Source organism: Anas platyrhynchos, chromosome 6, assembly GCF_047663525.1.
Source record: "Anas platyrhynchos isolate ZD024472 breed Pekin duck chromosome 6, IASCAAS_PekinDuck_T2T, whole genome shotgun sequence".
Classification (NCBI taxonomy): Eukaryota; Metazoa; Chordata; class Aves; order Anseriformes; family Anatidae; genus Anas; species Anas platyrhynchos.
Window position 1 is genome coordinate 28,176,164 of NC_092592.1, and position 22,205 is coordinate 28,198,368.

The 22,205-nt window shown below is 45.9% G+C and overlaps 1 protein-coding gene across 2 annotated transcripts in view; it reads right to left on the minus strand.

The window, feature by feature from the left end:
• NT5C2 (5'-nucleotidase, cytosolic II) overlaps window positions 1-21,947 on the minus strand; it is a 57,488-nt gene extending 35,541 nt beyond the window's left edge. The window contains exons 1-2 of one of the 2 annotated variants that reach the window (XM_027460497.3): window positions 21,824-21,947; window positions 3,467-3,587 (exon numbers count right to left, since the gene is read on the minus strand). In XM_027460497.3, coding sequence (XP_027316298.1) covers window positions 3,467-3,567 — 101 coding nt within the window. In that variant the 5' untranslated portion in view covers window positions 3,568-3,587; window positions 21,824-21,947. The remainder of the gene's footprint in view (window positions 1-3,466; window positions 3,588-21,823) is intronic. The other variant, XM_072039757.1, reaches the window with a different exon arrangement.
• Window positions 21,948-22,205: the final 258 nt, after the last annotated feature.

Below are 22,205 nucleotides of genomic sequence, written 5' to 3' on the forward strand. Positions count from 1 at the left end.
TCAAGTCTTAGTTAAGTGATCAGAAATACCCTGGCAAGACTAAACCACCGCTTCTCCTCCCCTAAAGATTCTTCTAATTCTTCTTTTTGCTTATGTAGTCCCTGAATTCTACAGCACAGCACTCACAGTCGTGTTCTCAAGCTCTTTACCTCCTCAAGAACCTCAACGCTCTCATTTCTTAAGCAGCTATACAAATTGATCCAAACACCGAGAATAAACCCGGGGAGGAAAGCAGCTCTAAATATTGATTTTGAACATTCATGCCTATGGCATTCAGATGTGATTCTGATAATAGTCACTATCCTCTGAGTCACTACACCAGCTGAACCAGTCTCAACTGGGATTTGTGCCAACAGTGTTGAGCATCCATCCATCAGGTATGATATAGTAAGAAGTGCAACACATGAAAAAAAAACAGATTCCCGGTTTGAACAACCACAATAAAATATGGTAACTAGAACGGCATTTTCAGAGCTCATTTTTTAAAAGTTTTTCAGAAGTTTAATGCCTATGAGAGGATTTTCTATAAGGTAAATTATTTTGCTTTCACTGGAAACTTTTCCCTGTATTTTATGCTGCTTCAACACTTATAATTCAAGCATATCAAATCTGCTCTACTTCATGAGAACCTGAAAGCAAAATTGATTTGGTTTAAGTATCTCCACTGGTATTTAAGTAAGCATGAAGTAAACAAACAACGACACAATTTTTTACAATTTCACACTTCAGAAAACCAAGCATTACTAGCAGCAGCTAGAAAATCCCAATGAATGACTTTGAGCCCAAGTGGGCCTCCATCACTGGTATCAAAAGCTAGCCCCAGTTATGCTTATCCGTAAATGTGGCACTGCCACATTTGGAAGCCCTTCCAGCCTTCCAAAATCACTGAGACCAGCTTAATTTATTTATTTTTTAACCTTCAATAGCTTTAAATTCAATTATCTCTTTTGTTTGTTTGTGTTCCTAAGTCACTTTGGATTCATGCTTTCAAGGCTGTTTTTTTTTTTTTAGCTGCTAGGATAAGAAGAAAAAGGAGAGAGAAAGACAAACAGAGATTGAAAGAGAAACAGAGAGAAAGAAAGAGGAAGAGAAAGGAAGAATTCAAACACTCACAGGATTCCAGCCACTGGTACTTTACAAAATCTAACAAATTAATGCAGGTCTGACAACAAAACTGAAATATTTACTAGTCATACACAAAACGTTTTATGAATCTTGACACAATACCTTTTATCTTTTTAACAAAATTGACAGTTTTTCAACAATATCCAAGAATAAGAGCAAACTGGGATCCTACTGAAACTTTATGTCCTAGAAGTGATGGCTGTGACAAGCATATACATTCTACATATGAACAGTCATTAAAACACTAAAAAATAAAATATAAAACAAGAAAAAATAACTTAGCTCCTACTCTGTCATGTTAAGTCTGAATTTGTTTTTTAAGTAACAATACATTTATTAACACTAAGATCACAAAAAATACCAGAAATAGAAATCTGACAGCACTGCCTCTGGAATGAGGTTGTTTCAGATTCTTACAATACTGGATTATCAAAATAACTCCCATGAAACTGGTACACCAAAGCCATTAATAGCCCAGATTTATACTACAGTCTTGGCATCAGGTTCTCTCATTCTCTCTCTCTTGATCCCTCCCCTCCCTCTTTTAAAGAGGATAGTGACTTCAAAATGAAAATGTGCCTCCCCTTAATGTATTTCGAATGTCGTGCTTTCCATTAGAATTTGAAGAGCGAGCAACATTTCTGCTCAATCTGTTTTGAATAAGACATTTCTATGTGCTATGACAGTATATTGAAACTGTGAAAGAGGCTGATTTCAGACCATCACATCTCAGCTCCTCTTGGGAAACCCTCCTTTATATGAATGCATTGTCATTTACCATGGGGAAAGTAAAGATTTCTTACATGAGTAAGGGATGAGGACTTGATGAGGACTTCAATGTGTGAGTGAGTTCTTAAGGACAAGTACTGCTTCCCTTGGACTTTGTACTACATTTAGCAGACTGTTAGCACTTAACTAGAATAAATGTTGAGAAAATATTTAGGAAATAAATAAAAAGGCCTTACTCTGACTTAATTCACATCAATCCAAATCAGAAGAAATGCTACTAAATCCCTAGGTAAAATTATGACACAAAGGGAAACCCATCAATGACTGCAACAAGGTTAAGATTTTTGCCAGGGAATGGTATAATCTCTCTTTACACGCTATTTATAGCTGCATTCATTAGGAGTTTTCATATCTTGACAAACCAGCTGACACAGAGAGACTCAAATAATGTCACCACTTAAGACATGCGCCCAAACATTATTCGCTGGAAACTGGAAAGCTTCAGAAATGTACCACAGGATCCATTACTTAGCCTTAGCCTGTGCAACTGGCACAACCTGGCCTATCATATGATGCTAAGGCGTTTTTCTCTAATTAGAACCCATTTGGAGAATCAGAGATATCTAACACTTCGAAAACACTTCCTCAGAAATACCACCGTGTATGAATCACAAATGCAACACGGCATTTAAGCGTGAGGTTCGGAAAGTTGACTTTTTCTATTTCTGTATCAGACTTGCATCTCCCCAGCTCCTGATGAATATGCTCTGATTATCATAATGCCTGACTTCTCAAATGAAACAAGCCCAACTTTGAAGATACGCCTCCCAAAAACAGAACACAGACAATTACTAGGTCCCGTTGTTTTTAATGCCACAACGGCCCAGACATCTGATGAGAACGCAGACGGCAGCCGTCTTATGCTTGAGGCCAGAGGCCTTGGGAGATGTGGGCTGAATGCTTGGCTCAACCAAACACGAGCTTGTGAAAACAATCTCGTCTCTGTACTTTGATTCCAAAACGATAAAATGGCAGCGATAACATTTCTTTTATTCTGCAATCTTGTTTATTCAGACTGTAAATTTTTTCACGGCAAAGGTAGTTTTAGGCACACCTACCAGGGAAAAGGAGGCTGAGATCTTACATGCTACTTATGTGCTAGTGTGGTGCACACAATTAACCATGATAGATACAACTCTCAAACACTTAATTGCTGCTCCCATTTAATTTCTTCTTATTTTTTGGTGTGCATTCCAGTGTCTAGGCTCATGCTCTCTCAGACTGTAGTGCAATAATTACTATAATGCTTCTGCCACCTAGTATTTCTTGACTTCAAAGTTTAATCTCAAGTTAAATTTGGGGATAGAAGCTTTCAACTGCATTAAGCAAGCACACCCTCACTTGCTCTGGCACACGTACCTCGACTCTCCTGTTTTTCATTCCTGCAGGCAAATACTGTACTATCTTTTAAAATATTTTCCAACACTTTTGCAAGGAATGACCCTTCTGTTTTGTACCAGCAAGTAAGAAACAACAAGAAATGTGTTCTTTATGTGTAGTTTGTTTCCCTCTCTCTCAGCTGTTTAGCTGTGGGGTTACACGCAAGACTTACCGGTGATAGGCTTCCCGGCGGTACTTTTTCAGAGCATGCCCATCCATGTTTGCAGGGAGATCTGCTGCATTCTGGAGTCGGTCGCTCCACGAGGTTGTCATCTTTAAACACTTATTTATTTCTGAAAGAGTCAGAAGAGAAAAGCTTGCTCAAGTTCAAGATCTGTTTCACCAGCAAGTTATCTGTTTCCTGGTGCTGAGACGCAACGCTACTCAGGAAGTCTTGCAAAGTGCCCAGTGGGATGAGCTGCGTTTGCAGGTCAAGCAAGATGCCTTCCCCTGAGATATTAGGTGAGAGAGGGAGTCAACCCAGAGCAGGGAGGGCTTTTCCACATGGCTGGAACTGTTACAACATTCCTACCCATCATGGTGAAAATGCATTTTGAAACAGGGACCTTGTTTTCCTTGCTGAAAAGGCATTTTCTTTACCTTCGAGTTGCTAATATCCAGGAGGGAGAGCTGATGGACAGCCTACCCTTTACACACGAGATAAACCAGGTAAGGCAAACCCTGCAAACCCCACTGTGACCGACCTTGCCACACGTACCACGGTAAAAACAAAGAGCCTTGTCTCTGGCTTTGTTTCTCTGATCTCTAGGCAAAGACAATGCTTTGGACTGATGCCAAACGAGCAGGAGCAATCGGAAGGGAAGTAGATTATCTCTGCAGCTCAGCCCCATTCAGGCAGAGCAAGAACCTGCTGCAACGCCGCGTTCACCAGCGGATCTTCACCAACGCCCGCACCCCTTCATGAGAACCAGTTGTGAAAACTAAAGCAGGAGGCAGTGTTTCGCTGCAGGAAGGGCCTGCAGTGAGGCATCGCTCGGTGGGGTTCCTCTCCCACTGGTGCACTGGGAAGTCCTGCTCTTCCCATCCATCCCGACACGTGTCCTGCTGTGCCCCTGCCATGGGGTCTTGGGATTAAGCAGCCCCATGGTGAGACCGAACAGCCCAAATCCTCAGCCACCAACACCACACGAGCAAAGCAGTCAGCTCCACTCAGCCGTCCACACGACCATCAGAGACAGAGCAGAGAGTGGGGTGGAAGATGAGTCCCAAAGTTATCCCAAACTAGGTACAGCATGAAAACTGCAGTCCTGTGCAACCCACGCAACTGCCAGACCGCAGGGCTTGCCTTGTTTGCTCTTCCTTAGAAGAAACAAAACCACCCACAGGCTACACGGGGAATTATACCATTTCTAGACACCTTTAAAAGATGACTGCCTTCGTCCTACAGAGGGGAACGAGGTGATTTCAGCGGAGAGGAGAGCACAGCGTGTGTCCAAATTATTGTCAGTAGTCACCACGCGCTCGCTCTCCTAGAGGAAATCTCTATCAGTTTTTAGTTTTAGATTTGATTAAAGACCAACAGTTGTGATTGCTAGAGCATCTGTCAGTGCACTTGCCTACTATTTGTTGGTCATAAAAATCAAACAGAAGGCAAATAGCTTGGCTGTAAAGAATATGTTCCTCCCTCCCCCTGCATTCTCTGCTCGTCTCCCAGTTACTAGAACCAACGTTTACAAACGCATCTGATGCCACATCCTAAAGGTCACCAAATTTAGGCCCTGGCAGGCAGCCCAAGGGGCTGAATTCCTCAGCTGAGAGCTCTCCACGGCTGGTTCCCTGCAGCACCCCAGGACAGGAGGTCACCGCAGCCGGAGGGCCGTGGGGCAACTTCCACAACAGGGCATGCAGGGAGAAGCAGCTTTTAAAATAGCCCGGGTGCAGGCCACTAAGGGCTTCCCAGTAATTACCAGCTATGCAAGCCATGCCCAAAGGCAGGTGGAAAGCAGGCTGCAAGCACCAACCTGTTCCACTTGAAAGGCCGGGCACTGCGCCTGTGGCACAGCCCAGCAGGGGCACAACGGGCTGCAGTGGCCCTGCTGGAGGAGAGGATTTGGGAAGCGATGTTGTGCACGAGGACAGGCTCCAGGGAAGTGCATGAGGCAAAGCAGGGGTCTGCCGTGACCCCAAGAGTGCAGCCTCAGAAAGGGTTTGTGTCGGCAGGGGTGGAAATTGGCTAAGCTGTGAACTGTGTTTCAGGATGGTCCTGATCATCAGCACCCTGGTCTGATCTGGAGCTGTTGGAAAGCTACTGACTTTGAGCTGGGGATTCACATCCAAAAGACACACACACGTTTCAGGCCTTTACACGGAAAGCTAAACAGCTCCGAAAAAAACGTAGCATGGTTGGGCATGAGACCCTTAGAGAGATCTGGATCTCAGTCTGCTCGCTGAAAGAAGCCCGAGCACAGCTCCACACCACGTAGCAGGGCTCCACTAGGCACCTCACCCAGTCCCACACATCTCAAAATTTGAAGATTTACACCCACAGCCAAAGGCAGAGCCTCTCCGTCATGCTAGCTGCTTCCCACCTCGTCTGCTTCCCATCACAGCACATTAGGCAGAGATTGGTGCACAGACACTGGGACAGGACTGCACCTGACGTCCATCCGTGCCAGACATCCGATAGTTCCCCAACAGCACCTTGCAAAGCATCCTAAAATCCAGAACCTTAGCAGGTTACCTTTCATAGCATCTTTTCTAAAATGAGGAGTCGGTGAAGCAGTCTGGGCCTCGTGTGAAGAAACCCTTTTCCACCACAGGAGATATCAGACAGCGTGCGGCGCGTGCTTGGAATCAAAAATGGGAGCCTTGAGGAAACCACAAAAATCTGAGTTTCCATAGCTAAGCAAGAAAGGCCCGAATTATTTTAGTGTTCCAGCAGTATTTTGCTGTCGCTGTGATGAAGAGGGTTCAAAGGGAGGACAAGGTTTGTAGACAGAGGCAATGTCTTTTATTAGACCAACTGGTATGGCTGGAAAAAATAGACAAGCTCTTAGGCATACGAGCTTGTCTAAATTTCCAAACTCTATCAGTTGCTCTATTAAAAGATATTACCTCTGCCTTCAAGCTTTGCAGATTTATTTATTAAAACTGTTGTTTTAATGTCCGCATAGCCTAAAATAAAAGAGTCTAATGCTGAAGTTTTGGGTTACGTAAACTCAAAGGCACTCTCGTGGCTTAGCAGGCTCCACTGGCACTCCAGCAACAGCTTCCTGCTCCGAAATAAAACACTAACAACTCACAAAAGGTATTGTGAGGCCTCTTCCCCACCCAGAAACCTTACTCACGCAAGTCGCGCTGACTTGAATGAAATTCTTCCGGTGCTTCAGAGGTACAAGGAGCCTACCTGAGCGGGCATGAGACATGGGACCTGATCCCTGAATGCAAATATTCCTCTTCGCCGCGGTGCCAAACGCAGAGAAAAATAAGAAGGGCTGATTCACTACGGCCACTTGTAAGCCACTGGAATAAACATCTAAGAGAGCAGGCAGCCAGCCAGGCAAGATTCTCAACTCCGAGCAACTGAAATCCGATGCATCTTTCTTTAGTTACAAATCTATTTTTGAGATCAATAATCTGTAAATAGCTTCACGTAAAAATAGAAATCTTTACACGGATGAAGCATGTCAGAACACCTCCCCGTAATTTATTGCAACCATGCGCCTCGCTAGTGCCGTCTTAATTAAACATCTGATAGCACTTAGGGCGCAGGGCTCGTTTTGAAGAAGTATTTCAAAACTCCGAGCTACAATGCAGCACACATGCTTCTGCCCAGAAGAACATGACATTTTTAACATACATTCTGTAATGAATTCACTTGTTTATTATATGGATAATGTATTTACCCTAGTGTATGTTTTTCAGACACTCATACACGTAAGATAACGTGCTCAGAAGAATTCCCCTTCAAGAGTTTTATTAGTTATTTTCTCATCTTTTCTTGGCCAGCTAGAAATTTCTGCATCTGCTAATACCTCATGTTCAGGTAAAATGTGCTGCCAGTATTTTTTTCTGAGTGTGTTTTTAACACTTTGATGATGCAATGCCAAATCAGAGGCGTACACTAAAACGTAGGGATAAACAACACAGCAGTGACAATCCCACTTTTTTCCAGGATACCGTCCAAGAGCTCATACAGCAGAAACCAAACCCATGGCTATAACCAGTCCCAAGGCACCGATCTGCCCTCTCCTCACACATTCTGCCTCAGGAATCCTTGCCAGCACGACCCACACACGTACATGTGCGTGGGCACAGTGAACGGGAACAGAAATGATCACACCTAAGGTTTGGTACCTAAAGGCTTTGCGTCCAGCCAAGGCAGTGATGCCCAGACCTCCTGGCGCCCTTGCCAAGCTCTCAGCCATTCCTCGCCCCTTGCTGCAAAATTGCTTCGTCCCAGGTGGCCTGGGGGGTCTCAGCAAGGGGGGAGTGAATTGTGTTTGCTGTGTCTCTCCACTCTGCGTGTGCCATGCGGGAGCTCTCCCTAGAGGTGATGAATCGGTTTATTGCACTCCTCCCCACACCTCACCTGCCTGAGGGGTCCTTCCTGCATGTCCTCCAGGAGATTCAGGGCAGCCAGGGAGGTGCAGAGCATTCGGAGGCCCAGCCGGCAGCACAGGGGAGCGAACAACCTCAAATGCTCCCCGAGCTCCAGCTCAGGGCATCACAAACACACTGCAGCAGGTGGCAAACTACCAAGGCGTCCAGGGGCTGCGAGGAGGCAAGGTAACAAAGAACTTCTAGAACTAAAAATGCCAGCTCAGGAGAAGAAACCAATCCAGTAGGTGGCGGTTCTGAAACCCAGGGGAGCTATTCATGCGAGCCATGTACCGAAATCTCAACTCACGCTCTGCTTAGGAAGAACAATACAGAGAAATGGGTGGAGGACTCCCCAGCATGTACTTTAATGTTTCCGATAACCCAGAGCCACCAGGTCCCAGATGCACAGAAGTCAGGGTGATCAGGGTCCAGGAGAGCCGACAAACCAAGCTCTGGACAAAAGGATAAACCACTCCTTTGGCTCCTGCCGGTACAGCATAAAAAAGGGGAAAAAAAAGGCTTGTGACAAAGCAATTTGCAAAATTTGGTGGAGAGCTTTTGGAGAGCTAAGGACAATGTAAAGGTGGTTTTTAAAAGCATACCAGGAATGAGAAAAATCCTACTAGCAGAGCAGAAGCATTATAGACAAGAGAGGAGGAATATTGCAGAAGGGGTGGAATTCTTCATGAGATATTTCTAGTTTGCATTTAATAAAAAGGATGATAATGCCAGGCCGGCATTAAACCCTTAATGAGACAAAGTGCTTCCCATTCATTTTGCAAACAAAGGGAATATTAAACAATACACAACAGACACGAACATTTTTAACGAGCCAGTCTGATAAAATCTCCCCAGGAACCCTAAAATAATTAACTGGATGTATTTCAGGCTACGTCAGCTTTACCTGATGCCAAACCTTGGAAATGGGAAACGCAGTGAAAATGGCAATGCTGGATTCAATTAACAAAGAATTAGAAGATAAAAAACAAATTGATCTCAGTCGAGGTATCAATAACACTAGGTATTTAGTTCACATCTACAAATTTTGGGGAATTACGTGTACACAGCAAGGGTCTCAAAGTAGACTTCTGACGTGCTCCAAGCTGCAGGGATAGCATGGATGCCAAATGATGCTCTGGTCTGCCTCTGATCTACAGCCCCATGCACCAGCCTGAGCTGGGAGCTCACACACACAGCTCCTTCCTCTCCCTCCCAGCCCCAAACGACAGTTCAAACCTCTCTGTGCTACTGCCACCAGTGCTGCTTAGCAGCCAGTGGCAAATTTCTTCCAAAAGGTGTTTTCAATTAGTGATGCTTTTGGAAAATTAATATGTCCTCGACTTGAAACGTCTGGCAATACTGGAAAGCCCCCGGTTTCCAAATATAAGTAGAGATGTCTGTAAATGATCTAAACCAGAAAATTCCCCTTTTTTTCCTCTCTGTGCCTAAAGGTAAGTTCTTCATTCAAAGAACTTCCACTTCTGGGTGGCCACCTCTTCGATGTAGTGACTTCAGGTCCATGATGGCAGGAAAGGACAAAATATTCTCTCCTACCAGAACACTAAATTATTTCCAAAAGAAACATCAAAGTGTATCTGAGCTCCTGATAATTATCCTTGAGGTTGGCTTTAAGCAGGATAATTCTGTATGGCCAGGACAGGATATTAAAGAGGTAGAGACCTGCTGTTAAGGACCTGTTAATGATACCTACAGATGCATGTAGTGAATTCACAGCAGATTCCACCTGTGGTTCATACAAAGATCTATTATATCATGTTAGCCTCATACCACAGTCCTTGCTCGGAGGATTGTGCTGGTCCTTCCACCCCCAGCTTGCCCTTTCAGATGCTGGCTCTGGCAGGGGTATCTGCTTCCCTTGGGCCCCACCACAGAGCTGGCCTCAGCGAAGCTGCGTTTCCAAGAGAGAGCTTTTAGTCAAATTGGTAAAGTATTTCCAGACACACACTTATCTGAGGATAGTCTGAGAGATGACAGTATCTCCTGGGTTATTTCTGCATGGGTAAGGTACAAGAAGGCAGAATGCTACTCGAGTGGCTTATGATAGGGTTTGATTTAATTTCAGGCTGAATTTTATCTGTGTGATGAAGCCAGATGTTAAAGAAATGGCTATATAACAACAAAGAGATAAAATATATTTAACAAAACTCTGCTTATGGGTATTTTTATCATTTCTACCGACAATCATATCCACAGAGTGGCTGTATGATGCCTAGAGATGTAGCAGTAATCCTGGACCTGAAAATGCATTAGATGCCCTAAAAAAACACAGATCAGATGAACTCGAAGTTTTTTAGGGTGATCCTCCATTTCTATCCAAGGAGTTCTGTTCAGGTAGGAACTCCAAGGAGCACTAGTTATTTAAAATATTAAATATGACTTAATTATCATCAATTTCATGGATGGTTAAAAAGGAGTTCGGAAAAACACTCTGAAATCCACGGTGCAACTCTGCAAGGAGCAAACCTCAAATCTGACCCTCTCTGAGTACCAAGAGACCATCTCTTCTCCTCAATCATCTGTAATTGAGTTTACTGCCTTAAAATAGAAACCACAAATTCTCCAGTCAGCTAATGAGAATGTTTTCCAGCTTCTACAGAGCTCGTGCTTCTCAATATCTCCCGCAGAACTGCCATTTTAGTTAAGTCACTTCCAAAATGCTGCCTGTTACACAAGCAGTTTGTCAGGGGGAGTGCTGATACCCCATTTCTCTAAGCCCAATGTGGCCAGCACCGTCCCACCGCTAGAAAAAAGAAGGCAGACCATCCTTAAGGAATGTGAGACTCGATCCAGAAGAGCAAGAGCCATGCCACAGAGAATAATCAGCAAACATGAGCTCTCACAGAAATGCTGTGACCGCAGGTCAAATCTGATCCTTGCATGTACAAGGCCACCAGGCAGGACTCTATGTGCCTGTCTGCTGCTGCTCTGAATGCTGCTGGAGAACTCTCTTCGGTCACCTGTCCCCATTCAAGAGCAATAGTGATTATATTGAGGAAGGAATAAAGCTATGAGAGAGAGTAAAGCCTGGAGTGGAAGCTTGCCAGTTTGCGGAGAGCTGCTCTGCAGGTGATCTGAAATAGCCTGGAAGCGTTTGAACACAGGAAGGGCTCTTCAGTCCAGCGATGACAGGACATGAGCCTGTGACTGGAAATTAAATAAATCCACACAAAGTATTAACAGGGAGGATAATCAATTGCAAAACAAAATTTTGAGGTAGTTTTTTCTATCACTGTTAGGCTCTAAATGAAGGGAAGAGGATGTTCAAATCAGCCTTTTTTCACGGAGGCAAGAAATAATGCCAAAAAGAAAGTCACAGTAGGTCAGTCAAGCAGAGTATTGTGCCTCGGGTGACTTTTCCTCACCTTATAAATGACATACCAGTGAATAACAGGCTGAGGCACAAACAGTCTTGGAGAGAAGAATGGAAGAAACTCATTTCCTTTAGGAAAGGTTTTCTGCAGGAAAAGAGCACCGCAGCCTGCAGCAACCTCTGCTGCAGGATTCCCCAACTGCTGTCCAATTGACCACCTGCCAAAAGCAAGCACGAACCTGGCTAATAACATAATGTTCTCACTGCTTCTTGTTTCCAGCTGTTAAATTCCAGTAAGAAACCCATAAGATACTTCAAATACTTTGCTCATCCTGTTTTTCCCGTAAGCAATTGCTCTACTTACACAAGGTCTTAAAAGATTAAAAAGTAGGGGTGAATTTGATCTCTGCTGTGATACAGTCCACCCTAAAGAAAACATTTAAGAATTCACACGTGTTTGCTTTAGCTGCAAACCAGGGGGTAAGCTTTGATGCAAATGCCCACTAGAATTGGAATGTGATGTTTGGTATCTGCAGATACTAATTCCATTGCTACGAAGACGAATCACAACAGTGCTGGCTGGGCTGCAGGTTAACACGAACAGCACAAAAGGCAGAAATGTCAGCATGGAAATGAACACACCGAATTCTGCAAATCAGAACGGAAAGCCAGCACAAACTTTTCTATTCCACCCCTGCTGCTTTGCTTCAGAACAAACTAAAACCTCTTTAGGTGTTAATCTTTGGATTTGTTAGCAATGCTTTTTTTTAAGCAAGTGTAACCTCCAAGTAACACCCTCGGTGTTCAGACCTGCGTAAGGACCTGCCACCAGCTGAACACCTCCGTGCGAGTTTGTAACTCGCAGAGAGTGAACAAGATGCAACGTGCCATCCCCGGAGAGCAAACTGGAAAGCCACCCCTCCGCATTCTGATTTCCAACCAAGGAACTGCTGCCACTCTAACCTGCTATTAGGGATTATACAACAGTAGCTCCTTTGGCAGCGGATCCACGGTATTTCACAACAATGACGCCTTTCATTGGATTCCGCTGTGCTACAGGACGCAAAGGCAGACTTAACGGGCCCTTCCAGGAGCGTGGTGGTAAGCGACAAAGTATTTGAGATGCGCAGCTCCGATCTGGCACACAGTCATCCAGGAAGCATGCAAGTGGGTCAGCTTGGATAACGCAAACAGCCCAAAGCCCTCTTTATCTTCTGAACACGGAAGGTAGGGAGGACAACATTTTATTGGCTTTCCTTACCATCAGTGCTTACCAGTTAAAAAAAAAATAAAATAAAATTATTTTCTCTGAAGATCGTGGTCCCTGAAAGTTAAAAAGTTAAAGGGAAGTTAAAGGAAAAATAAGGATGATTTTTTAAAAGACACTTGAAACCTATTCGATGGTGGATGGGACCTTTCTCCAGGCTTGCAGGCTGCATAAAGAGATGTGACAGCAGAATCTGCAGCTGAGCCATCTCCGCAGGTTGGAGGGGCCAGTTCCTACCTCCCCTTGCTGAAAGCTGTCCCTGCTCAGCCCAGGTGCAGCCAGCTGGCCAGTCCACACCAGTCCCACGGGCATCTGGATGCAGCGCTAGCCAAGGGACGTGCTGCTGAGTAAAGCAGCCAGCGTACTTTAACGAGGGAACACGGACTCCTCCTTCCTAAGAAAGCTGCTGAAAATAAACACTGAGATCAACAGCTGAAGATGATCTGGTAATTCTGAGAGCTGCTCGGTCAAAACCAGTGAGAACTTTTTTTTTTTTTCCTGCTAGGAGTTTTCTTTTGCAGCATCATCCCCTGCCTCCCCACCTTCTTTAAGGAAAAGCTTACCAAATATGCATGTATTTACTTGGTCTCTCTTCTTTTTGAGATCTCACCTATCAATAACAGGCTGAGCAGTCACATCACTGACAAATGAGCCTGTTTTTCCAAAAGAAGGATGAGTGGAGAACTATGGAACTGAAGGGGGCAAAGGAGAGAAAGCCTTAATACCCAGCATGGCCACAGAGTTCAGAAATAAAACCGGGCCACAGACACGCAGAGTGCAAAATAATGACACTACTTGGCTACAAAGGGCACTGTGAAGATAAATACAGAAATAATTTAGTAAAGAAGGTCTTGATTCTCAGTTCTCCTAGTATATTGTGCTCCAGAAGCACACCAGCCTATAATAGATTCCATGGGTTCCTACTTTTGCCCTTAAATAATGGTTACCCACCTCTCTTCCACAAAGCCTTCCTTGATGCTGATCCAGGTAGGAAAGGCAAGAACCTTGTGCACCCAGGCTCAGCTCACCCACGTCACCCCTGGGCTGGCCCTAACACCCTCCTGAAACGTTCACCCAGGCCAGAAGGACAACACTCACCTTCCCTATGTTGCTCCCAGCTAGCAGCCACCCTTCTCCCTCTGTCTTTCCTGCCCCTGCTCTTGGTGAGCAGTCCCACGCAGCAGCTTTCTGCCTACGAGAAGAAAGCCCTGCAGACAGACGTGCCGACCGAGCGGGCACGGGGATGAAACCCAGGTACCGTGAAGCCTGTGGGTGTTTCAAAGCGCTCGGAGCTGTGCGAACTTCCCTTCTGCATACAGACAGCTCGACTCGTTCCTTTCCTGACCTGTTTTTTTAATCAGAGGCAAACACAGTAATTATAGTCTGCCTGATTACAAATGAAATTACAAACCTGTCCTTAGGGCACAATAGTGTCCCCACCTACACCTTATCGGCCCCCAGATCTCATTTAATCTTGACAGATGTGTAGTACTGAGGCACCGTTGCAGGAAACTCTTTGAGTAAATTAATTTGACGAACACCTTCTCTGCAGCACCCCACGCTCTTCCAAAAGACGGCTTATCCCTGCAGCACTTCTTATGCAGCCTACGTGACTCAATTCATCAGAAAAAGAACTGAATAAACTAAGAACATCAACCTCTGATGACTTGGAGCTTTTGCTGACTCTGGCTTCCTTTTGATAACCTAACTGTCTCGGCTTTATCAACTGATACCAAAGGCCTACATTATACCGTTTCCAACAGATCGACCTCTTTTCTTCAGAAACTTTTTGCAACCCTTTCCAAGTACAACACAAAGCACGAAGCTCATTTGGGGAAAACCGTCAGCTTTCCATGGGCCCTTCAGTTCACTGCTTTTTAGTATTTTAAATCAATCCTGCTGACGCAGGAGGTTGTGCCCTGACAGGAGCTGAGGAGGGCACACAAGATGTTCTCCCTGTGCTAGTCCCAACACAGGCTGTGCTGAGGGAGGACACAGATGAAATGACAGATCCACTGCTGCAGCTGTGACCTGGAAGCAGCCTTCCAGCCTGAAGGGTGAGAGAGCATTAAAAAAGAACTAAGACAGCACTGTCAGCAGGTCCTCGTTATCCCGAGATCAGAACCGAGAGCTCCCGACACCAAACCTTGCCTTTGGCCACGGCTTCTCTCTTCGGGGAACCTGAAGTGTCTCGTTAGTGCGGAGTTGAAGACTCATTCAACAGCACAGCCGGGTGCTCCTGCTGCAGATGAGCGAGCAGCCAGAATCCCCTGCATCCTGAGACACCTTTAAAGCACTCAGTCCCAGGCAGAGCAGCGTGACAGCCCCAAGTCACTGAGAACAGCAGCACGTTACCTCACCTACTGTAGTTGCTAAAAACAAGCCAACCACGTGCCCAGCCAGCACCGAGCCTCCAGCGTGGCCACAGAAATGCCTCCTCCTAACTCCTTCCTAACAGCACTTGGAAAAACCTCAGCCCGGCCCTGAACATCACAACACGGGTCTTTTGGAGGACATTTCTCTGCATGCCCTAACCTTGCCAATATTTGTTCTTGACCCCACCAGAACACTTTGATTTATGAGGTCTGAAAGTGCTTTTTATTACTGTCTTTGTTAATATCTACCCGCTGCATGGCTGTGAAGAAAAACGAGTGGTAGATGAGTAAAACATTGTTGGTTTTTCATCATCCTTTCCCTCCTGATTGCTCAAGCCTAGCAAGCAGATTTTTTTGGCCTTGGCTTGTAAAACTGCCAAGTACAATTCTGCAAGAGAAGTTACAATACATGTAAAAGAAGAGTTAAGAACCTACCTAATGTATTATTCGAGGTGAAAAAACATAGGAATGGTTAGATCACGTGCTTTTAATAAATTCTTAGAAAGGCCACAGTGTTACTGCTCTGGATCAGAACTACTAGAAATCCCCAAATTATTGAAGGCTACATACGTATATTTCAGCTCAGATCACAGCAAGGAAAGCTCTTGCCAATTTGTATACAATTTGCTCAAAAACATCACACACATCTGCTCCTGATTCCAGCCCTAGCATTTTTTTAACATCCTCACGCTCTGTAAAACCATTCCATTTCAACACTACTCTGCAGAGGATATTAAGAAACACCAGAACACGTGAGCCACTCATTCTGCCCAGCATGCCTGCAGTCACCAAGTGATTAATGGTACGGGTAAGTTAAATTCACATTATTGACTAAAAAGGACTTAGCAGAAGATCTTCTGGTACGCCAGTCACTGCTCGAGTAGAGAGGGCATTTTGAAGAATGGAGCAGAGGGATTTTATGTCTACTTACTTGAACCACTTACAGATTTAGTTAGCAAATGCTCGTTGTTATCATTTTTTCCCCAAAATTCAGATCACCGGTACACCAACTGACTGATGCTTGCAACGTGAAGTGGCAAGTGAAATCTGACTCCTGCCTCAGTTTCCAGACAGCAAAACGAACGGGTGATTTACCAGTCTGGCTTGCTTCTATGTTAAATTCCTCCTTCCAGCTTCACTCAGCTGCTTGGATTACAACGATGGCAGCTACTAGAACTGACCCGGAGGAGCAGTCTCCAGGGTCAGCCTGTAGCTAACAGGTGCTCAGAGCACCTGGAATTCACGTTCATCTCATCAGATTTCTTCACGGACTGAGCTCATCCTGATCGAAAAGCACATACAGAGAATGAGGTTAAAAAAGTGGAAATGAACAAGAAATGAACAAGAAGCAATTATGCAGCTGCTATGGGTATCTGTTCCTAACGGGTCTCAGTGAATACTGCATGGGATGTCAGAAAGGACGGGATTTATCCAAGACACTCAGGACCAACTCTTGCAAACATTTCCTGTGACTTCTATAGGCACCTGCCTTTGCATAGGCTTGAACTCAATTGCTCTTCAAGGTCCAAAAAGGCGAGCTGGAAACTTCAGAAAGCAACATTTGAAATACCTTTGCCAATGCATACAGATCTTCCACTGGAGAAAAAGGAAAAAAAAAAGGATAAAAAACACCTCAGGAGGTGGAAAAAAGAAAGGAAACCAACATGTAAAAATGTTATTATTATTATTATTAATTGCAACTGGTTTCACTTACCAACTTCCCAAATTACCTGCAGTTTAGCTTACTAGCCCTTACCCTTTGATGTTATTAGTGGTAATCACCATGTTATGTTTACAAAGCACTGGCATACATCTCACTCAGTGCTTCCTTGGCTTTCTTGAGGGCAGAACATTCACATGCTCTTCTCTGACCCCATGTTCCTAATTATTTCTGTGCATGCCTACGTACAACTCATCACCAACTGAACTGACCCAAACACCAGCTGAATCCAGCTGGTCTAGAGATTTTGCTATGCTTTGTACTAACCCATCCGTCTTCTCCCCTTCCAATTTACCTGCTGTTCTAGGTTATTTTAGAAGCTGATTAGAAAGTTTCTCTTGACGAATTCCACAGCCAGATGTGCTATGCTTGATGCAAAAGCCAAGAGGCACCTGGTCCAAACAGTAACGTACGAGCTGACTGCCACCCACAGCTCCTGTTCTCCGAAGGCACTAAGGAATACCCGTTAGAGCAGCAGACCCGCTCCCTCCCGGCTCCAACACACACAGCTGGGATGCAGCTGGGGATACTGCAGCAGCACCGGCAGCAGCTGCTGCCTGGGGAAAGGCAGCAGCTCACCCCAAAATAGGGGCAATCTGCCCCAAAAAAGGGGCAACCGCCCCGAAGGTGCCTCAACCCACAGCCGCCCTCCGCAACTGCAGGTCTGGACCACCCGGGTTGGAAAGTATTTTTTGGAAGTGTACCTTCACGGAGGGTTCGGCGAGGATTTGCTTCCTGAAACTCCAGCTATAACGCATCTTAAGTGTTTCGTGTGTTATGCCAATGATAACACGGAGAAGTACAAGGCCTGGGTCAAAGCCAGTTAATCCAAAGGGCTGTTCTTAAATAAACAGTGGGAAACCATTCTGCTTGGGAGCCTCCCGCAGAAAGCCGTGCAGGAAGTCTCTGTTTTCTCCTTTCCGCTGAACCAATTGTGCCAAGTAAGGTTTCACGATAATCTGGTAGTAAGCATATATGCAAAACAGTACGCCTTTGTTTGCAAAGAGCTGGGAGCGGTGAATATTCTCTAACTTAATTAAGCTGAGTTTGGACTGCGTAATGACTTCAAGGAACCTTTGTTTTTAAATAAATCAGAAGTGGTAGGATGAGGCAGAATGGGAATTTTGGACACCGAAACAGTCTTCGTATTTACAGTTTGAGTACAAAACAAGCAGTGTTAGGGCACATAGTCCCCACGCATCTGTCTCTACTAACTCACTTCACACCTTGGTGCCACTTCCAAATCCCAGGAGAATCACTTCTGCTTGGGCCTCCCCTTCTCCTTCCATCCACCTACAGAAGCTGTGCCCACACCTCCTTTATTTTCCAAAAAGAAACCAACAGATCACTCATGTACCACCATCACTGCAACTCCTGCTCTCCGCAGTTCATGTGCTCACACCTTTGCAGAATGTAAAGCAGTTTTACCCGGTGAGACGCACAAGGTAAGAACCAGCTCGCTTCCTTTGCTTACATGTTAACAGAAGGCAGCCTACAGATAAGCACAGCGGGGTTTCCAACCTCCCCAGATCGGTCTGAACTCTCTCTCTCTGATGAAACTACCGAAAGAGGGCTGGAGGTGCTGGTAAATCCAGCAGTAGGTATTCGTGCCTGGAGGATGCTAAGCTAAGGTCACCAGCGAGCAACAAGCTTAGCCTTGTAGCAGACTTGAAAAAAAGTGACAGGCCCGCGAGGGCTGGCACGTAGCCACTCGCTGCTCCTCCACGTGGGGACCCAGGCGTCCAGGAAGTCAGGGCAAATGTGCTCCTGACCTTACAGCAAGGTGCACACGCTGCCGTTACACACCGAGGGAGCGGGCAGATGCAGCAGTCAGCAGCAGACACAGACTGCTGTGGGTTTTCAGGCTGAATCATTCAGGCTCCTTTCTCAATCTCACGCTGTCATATAAAAAAAAAAAATATTTTCCCTACCGTAGCTTTGCACAGCCAGGCCTCCCAAGCACCTTTTTAGCCCTGCAAACACGTGAATGAGACTTAATAACTACCCTTACGCAGCCAGGTTTGGATTGCCAATTGCTTACAGTGGCTACCTTCAATACCTGCGCAATATTTTCCAGATGTTGCTTCACATCTATTTACTGTACATTAAGTTCTATTTATTGTGCACACTGGATTGTCTCTGCGGTTGTGTTAAGAAAGCAGAGTCATGTTATACATGCTGTCTATGCAGAGTACACAGTCCAAGGTTTTAGGAACCATTCCAGCTAACGAGTCGTGATTAAAAAAGCAAAATACAGATGACTGCTACATGCATCATAGCCATGACACATAATAATAACTTCTTCAGTAGCATAAAACAGACATTTTACAGCAAGAAATATTTATATGAATGTGCACTTTGCAAATACTCAAACAATAAGATATGCTTGAGCACGGAATAGCCAACGTTTAGAGACTCACACCACGGCCATATCAAGTATCATTGTCAAATGATGTTTGTGCTGCCGACATAATAAATACAATTTATAAAATAGATGCCATACAGACAGTAAGAGAAGAATTCCCATGCGCTGACTTAGTAACATGTCTCATCCCGAACGCATCCCAAAGAGCAAGACAAAGCTTCCACTCCCGGGCACGCTCTGTTTGGTTTTCTGTCCTATTATTCTCACCGCTAAAAAAGCCACAGCTGGTTTATATCAGGACAGCCAGCGTTTGTGAGCCACCCTGATGTAAGGGCACGGCGCAGAGCAGGCACGGGGAACTCATCCCAAGGTACATCATCGCCCAGGCTGTCCTCTGTTGACGCACAGCGCTGTCCTCAGCTTCCCTTGGGGCAGAGCCGAAGTGCCTGGCCCTCTTCATGGCTTTGTGCTGGACAGCATACGAGCAGTTCTTATCCCGAGGTGATTAGTTACAGAGGTGTGCTTTCAAACGAGTGAAGACAAGGCACGGCCCTGCCAAACAGCAAGCCAGTTCCTATGACAACTTTCCACTGCAGCCTGGCTGGAGCCCATTAATGCACCTTCCCCAGGCCAAGCAGCTTCTGCGTGGCAATGCTGCCACGGGTCCTAGGGGCTCTGCAGGACTGACCAGCAGTGGTGAGCGACTGGTTGCACTGTATTGGATCACCCCAATCCCACAGCGCTCCCCCATTTCAAATTTATACAGCAGAAGGGGCTCTCAGTGCCCATAGAGCACGTGCGACTCAAAGGCTGTGGATCGCCTCCGTGTGCCCCAAGGAACTGTGGCCAGCCCTGGGCCATCCCCAGATAACAGCTCCCTGCAAACTAACCGTGTCATTTTTTAAGTGAAGCATTATTTTATTGAGCTGACCTGCAAATAACAGGTATGAGGTGAGCATATAAACGTATCTGCTTTTCCAATGAACATCGGTTAAACCCTGTATTTTAATAGCTTGCTTCCCTTCTACTTTAGAAGCAAAAATAACATACCTGTAGTTTTCTGGAAGAAATACAACATTCCTTTCCATGTTTCCCTGACGAGTACAATACCATGGTGCTTACCAGTAAACACCAAACTGTTTTTTCATAAACATTCCCCTTGAAGCTAAATACGAAAAGCCTAGGATAAATCATGTTTTAAAAAGGTTTTATAAACTTCCATTTCATAGCTATATCAGGAATCAAACATGACAAAGAGTAACAACCGAAGGTATTTTGTTATTAAAAATTGCCTATAAACTCGAAATTTGCCTGGGAAAATTTCAGCTTGCATCTGACTTTTGCTAGCGCATATCCTAGAAACAGTGTATATAACGCTAACGCTACCAAAGCAAACACACTAACGGGCTCTAAATTTCAAACCTCAGCTGAAAACATTTCTCCCGTTCTTACAATTTTTCTCCCATTTATCTCTGCAATTGTACTTCATTCAATGGAGCGTTTTAGATGTAATTCGGCGGTGCATTTTGCAATACAATTTGCTTGAATGAAGCTATACAGAGTAAAGGTTGTATTGTACTATATAATGAAACGACGTCCATGCTTGAACAAACTCCAACTGCTGTTAATCAAACCAGCAAGTTCCTGAATGATCTTTTGGAGTCAGGACTAATGGCAATAGATTATTTTAAACAGCAGCTCCACTCTCAAATATGTTTAGGTTGACAAGGGCTGTGACAGACTTCCGCAGCTAAGCGGATGAGCTTGCAAGCGAAACGTTACGTTTTTTCCTCGTTGCTGGAACCACAAACTCAGCTCGCGAACCGGAGGTCGAAATGCACTTCTGAGTTTTGATTCTGTTTTTCAGTAAAGCCGCGCAGCACCTGCAAAGACCTGCAACCCTTCCTATTTTCAATTCGTTCACTGATTTTTATACATTTTCCTTCCTCCCAAAGCAAAGAGGTGTACGGATCGACACCACGTTTTGGCTGGTGGCGAGATGTTACACTGACCCGATACAGGTAAGGAGGAGATGTTTTTCTGTAGTCACTTAAAAAGCATATCGCGATCTTTGAGGTTCAACGGTAAATCTTCCAGAGCTATAAATAAATAAATAACGAAACTTCTTTAAAAAGTAGTAATTGTGCCTTGGGAGGAAGGTTTCCAAAACCATGACTGAGAGGACCTTCAGCATCCAGCCTGGCAGCCTTCTGAGAGCTAGAGCTGGAGTAAAACTTGGGGATTTCATCATCTCGCTGGCTCCAGGAATGTTTAAAACCAGCCTGCGCTACAAGAAACTGCGCTGCCCTGTTCAGTCACGCAGTCTATCAGAAACCCGTGTAGGATTGTTTCCGTCACGTATTTTGCAACAGCGTTTTTGGCACAAAAAAGGAGGATTTTTTTTTTAAAGAAAGGCATAAGCAAATGAGAGGAAAGGCGTTGTGTGTCGATTTTTTTTTTTAACTGTTATTTGGTGCCTGGCTCCTGCCTTTCACCCCCAGCCTGACACAGGCAGACCGAGAGCACCCGAAACACCACAGCGCTGACAGGGAAGGGAACTTGGGAGGGAAGGGAGAGGGGGGGGGGGGGGAAACCGTGAGGGGCACCGTGAGGCAACATCGGGGGGCTACCGGGGTCCTCCCCTGCCCTGCCTGACGGAGAAAGGCCGGGGGCGAGCAGCGGGAGCTCCACACGCCCCCCGCTGCCAATTTCTCCTCACGCCGGGCCGCGGCCATAGCCCCCCAAGCCCCGGCTGAGGGGAGCGCCCCCCCCCCTTTACTCCCCCCCCCCCCTTTCCCTAACGGTCCCCTCCAACGGTCGCTGCCGCCACGCGCCCGGCGCGCGCACGCGCGCAACCCCCGCCCCGCGAGCGCGCGCACTGCCCCCGCGCGCCCGGGCCCGCGCTCACCTCCCTCCGCGCCGCGCTCGCCAGAAGTGCCCCGCACCAACTGCCGCAGCGCCCCGCCGGCGGCACTGCGCAGGCGCGGCCCCAAGCCCCGCCCCTCCTCCTCCTCCTCCCTCTCCCCCTCCCTCCCCGCGGCCGGCGCTAGGGAGCGGGGAGAAAGTGCGAGGCCGGTGGAGGGACGCAAGGGAGCGTCGGCAAAGTGCCGAGCGGTGCCACAGCCGCAAAGAGGATCCTTCTGTGTCCCCCCCCCGCTGCCCGTGTTTTCCTTCATCTGGCTGAAGGAGCCCGGGTTTTGGTTGAAATAAAGCAGTTATTGGCTAATTTGGGCTGAGCGTGGTTGCGGAGTGGGTTGGGGGGAGGTGGGGGGGTGTCTGGCAGGCAGCGT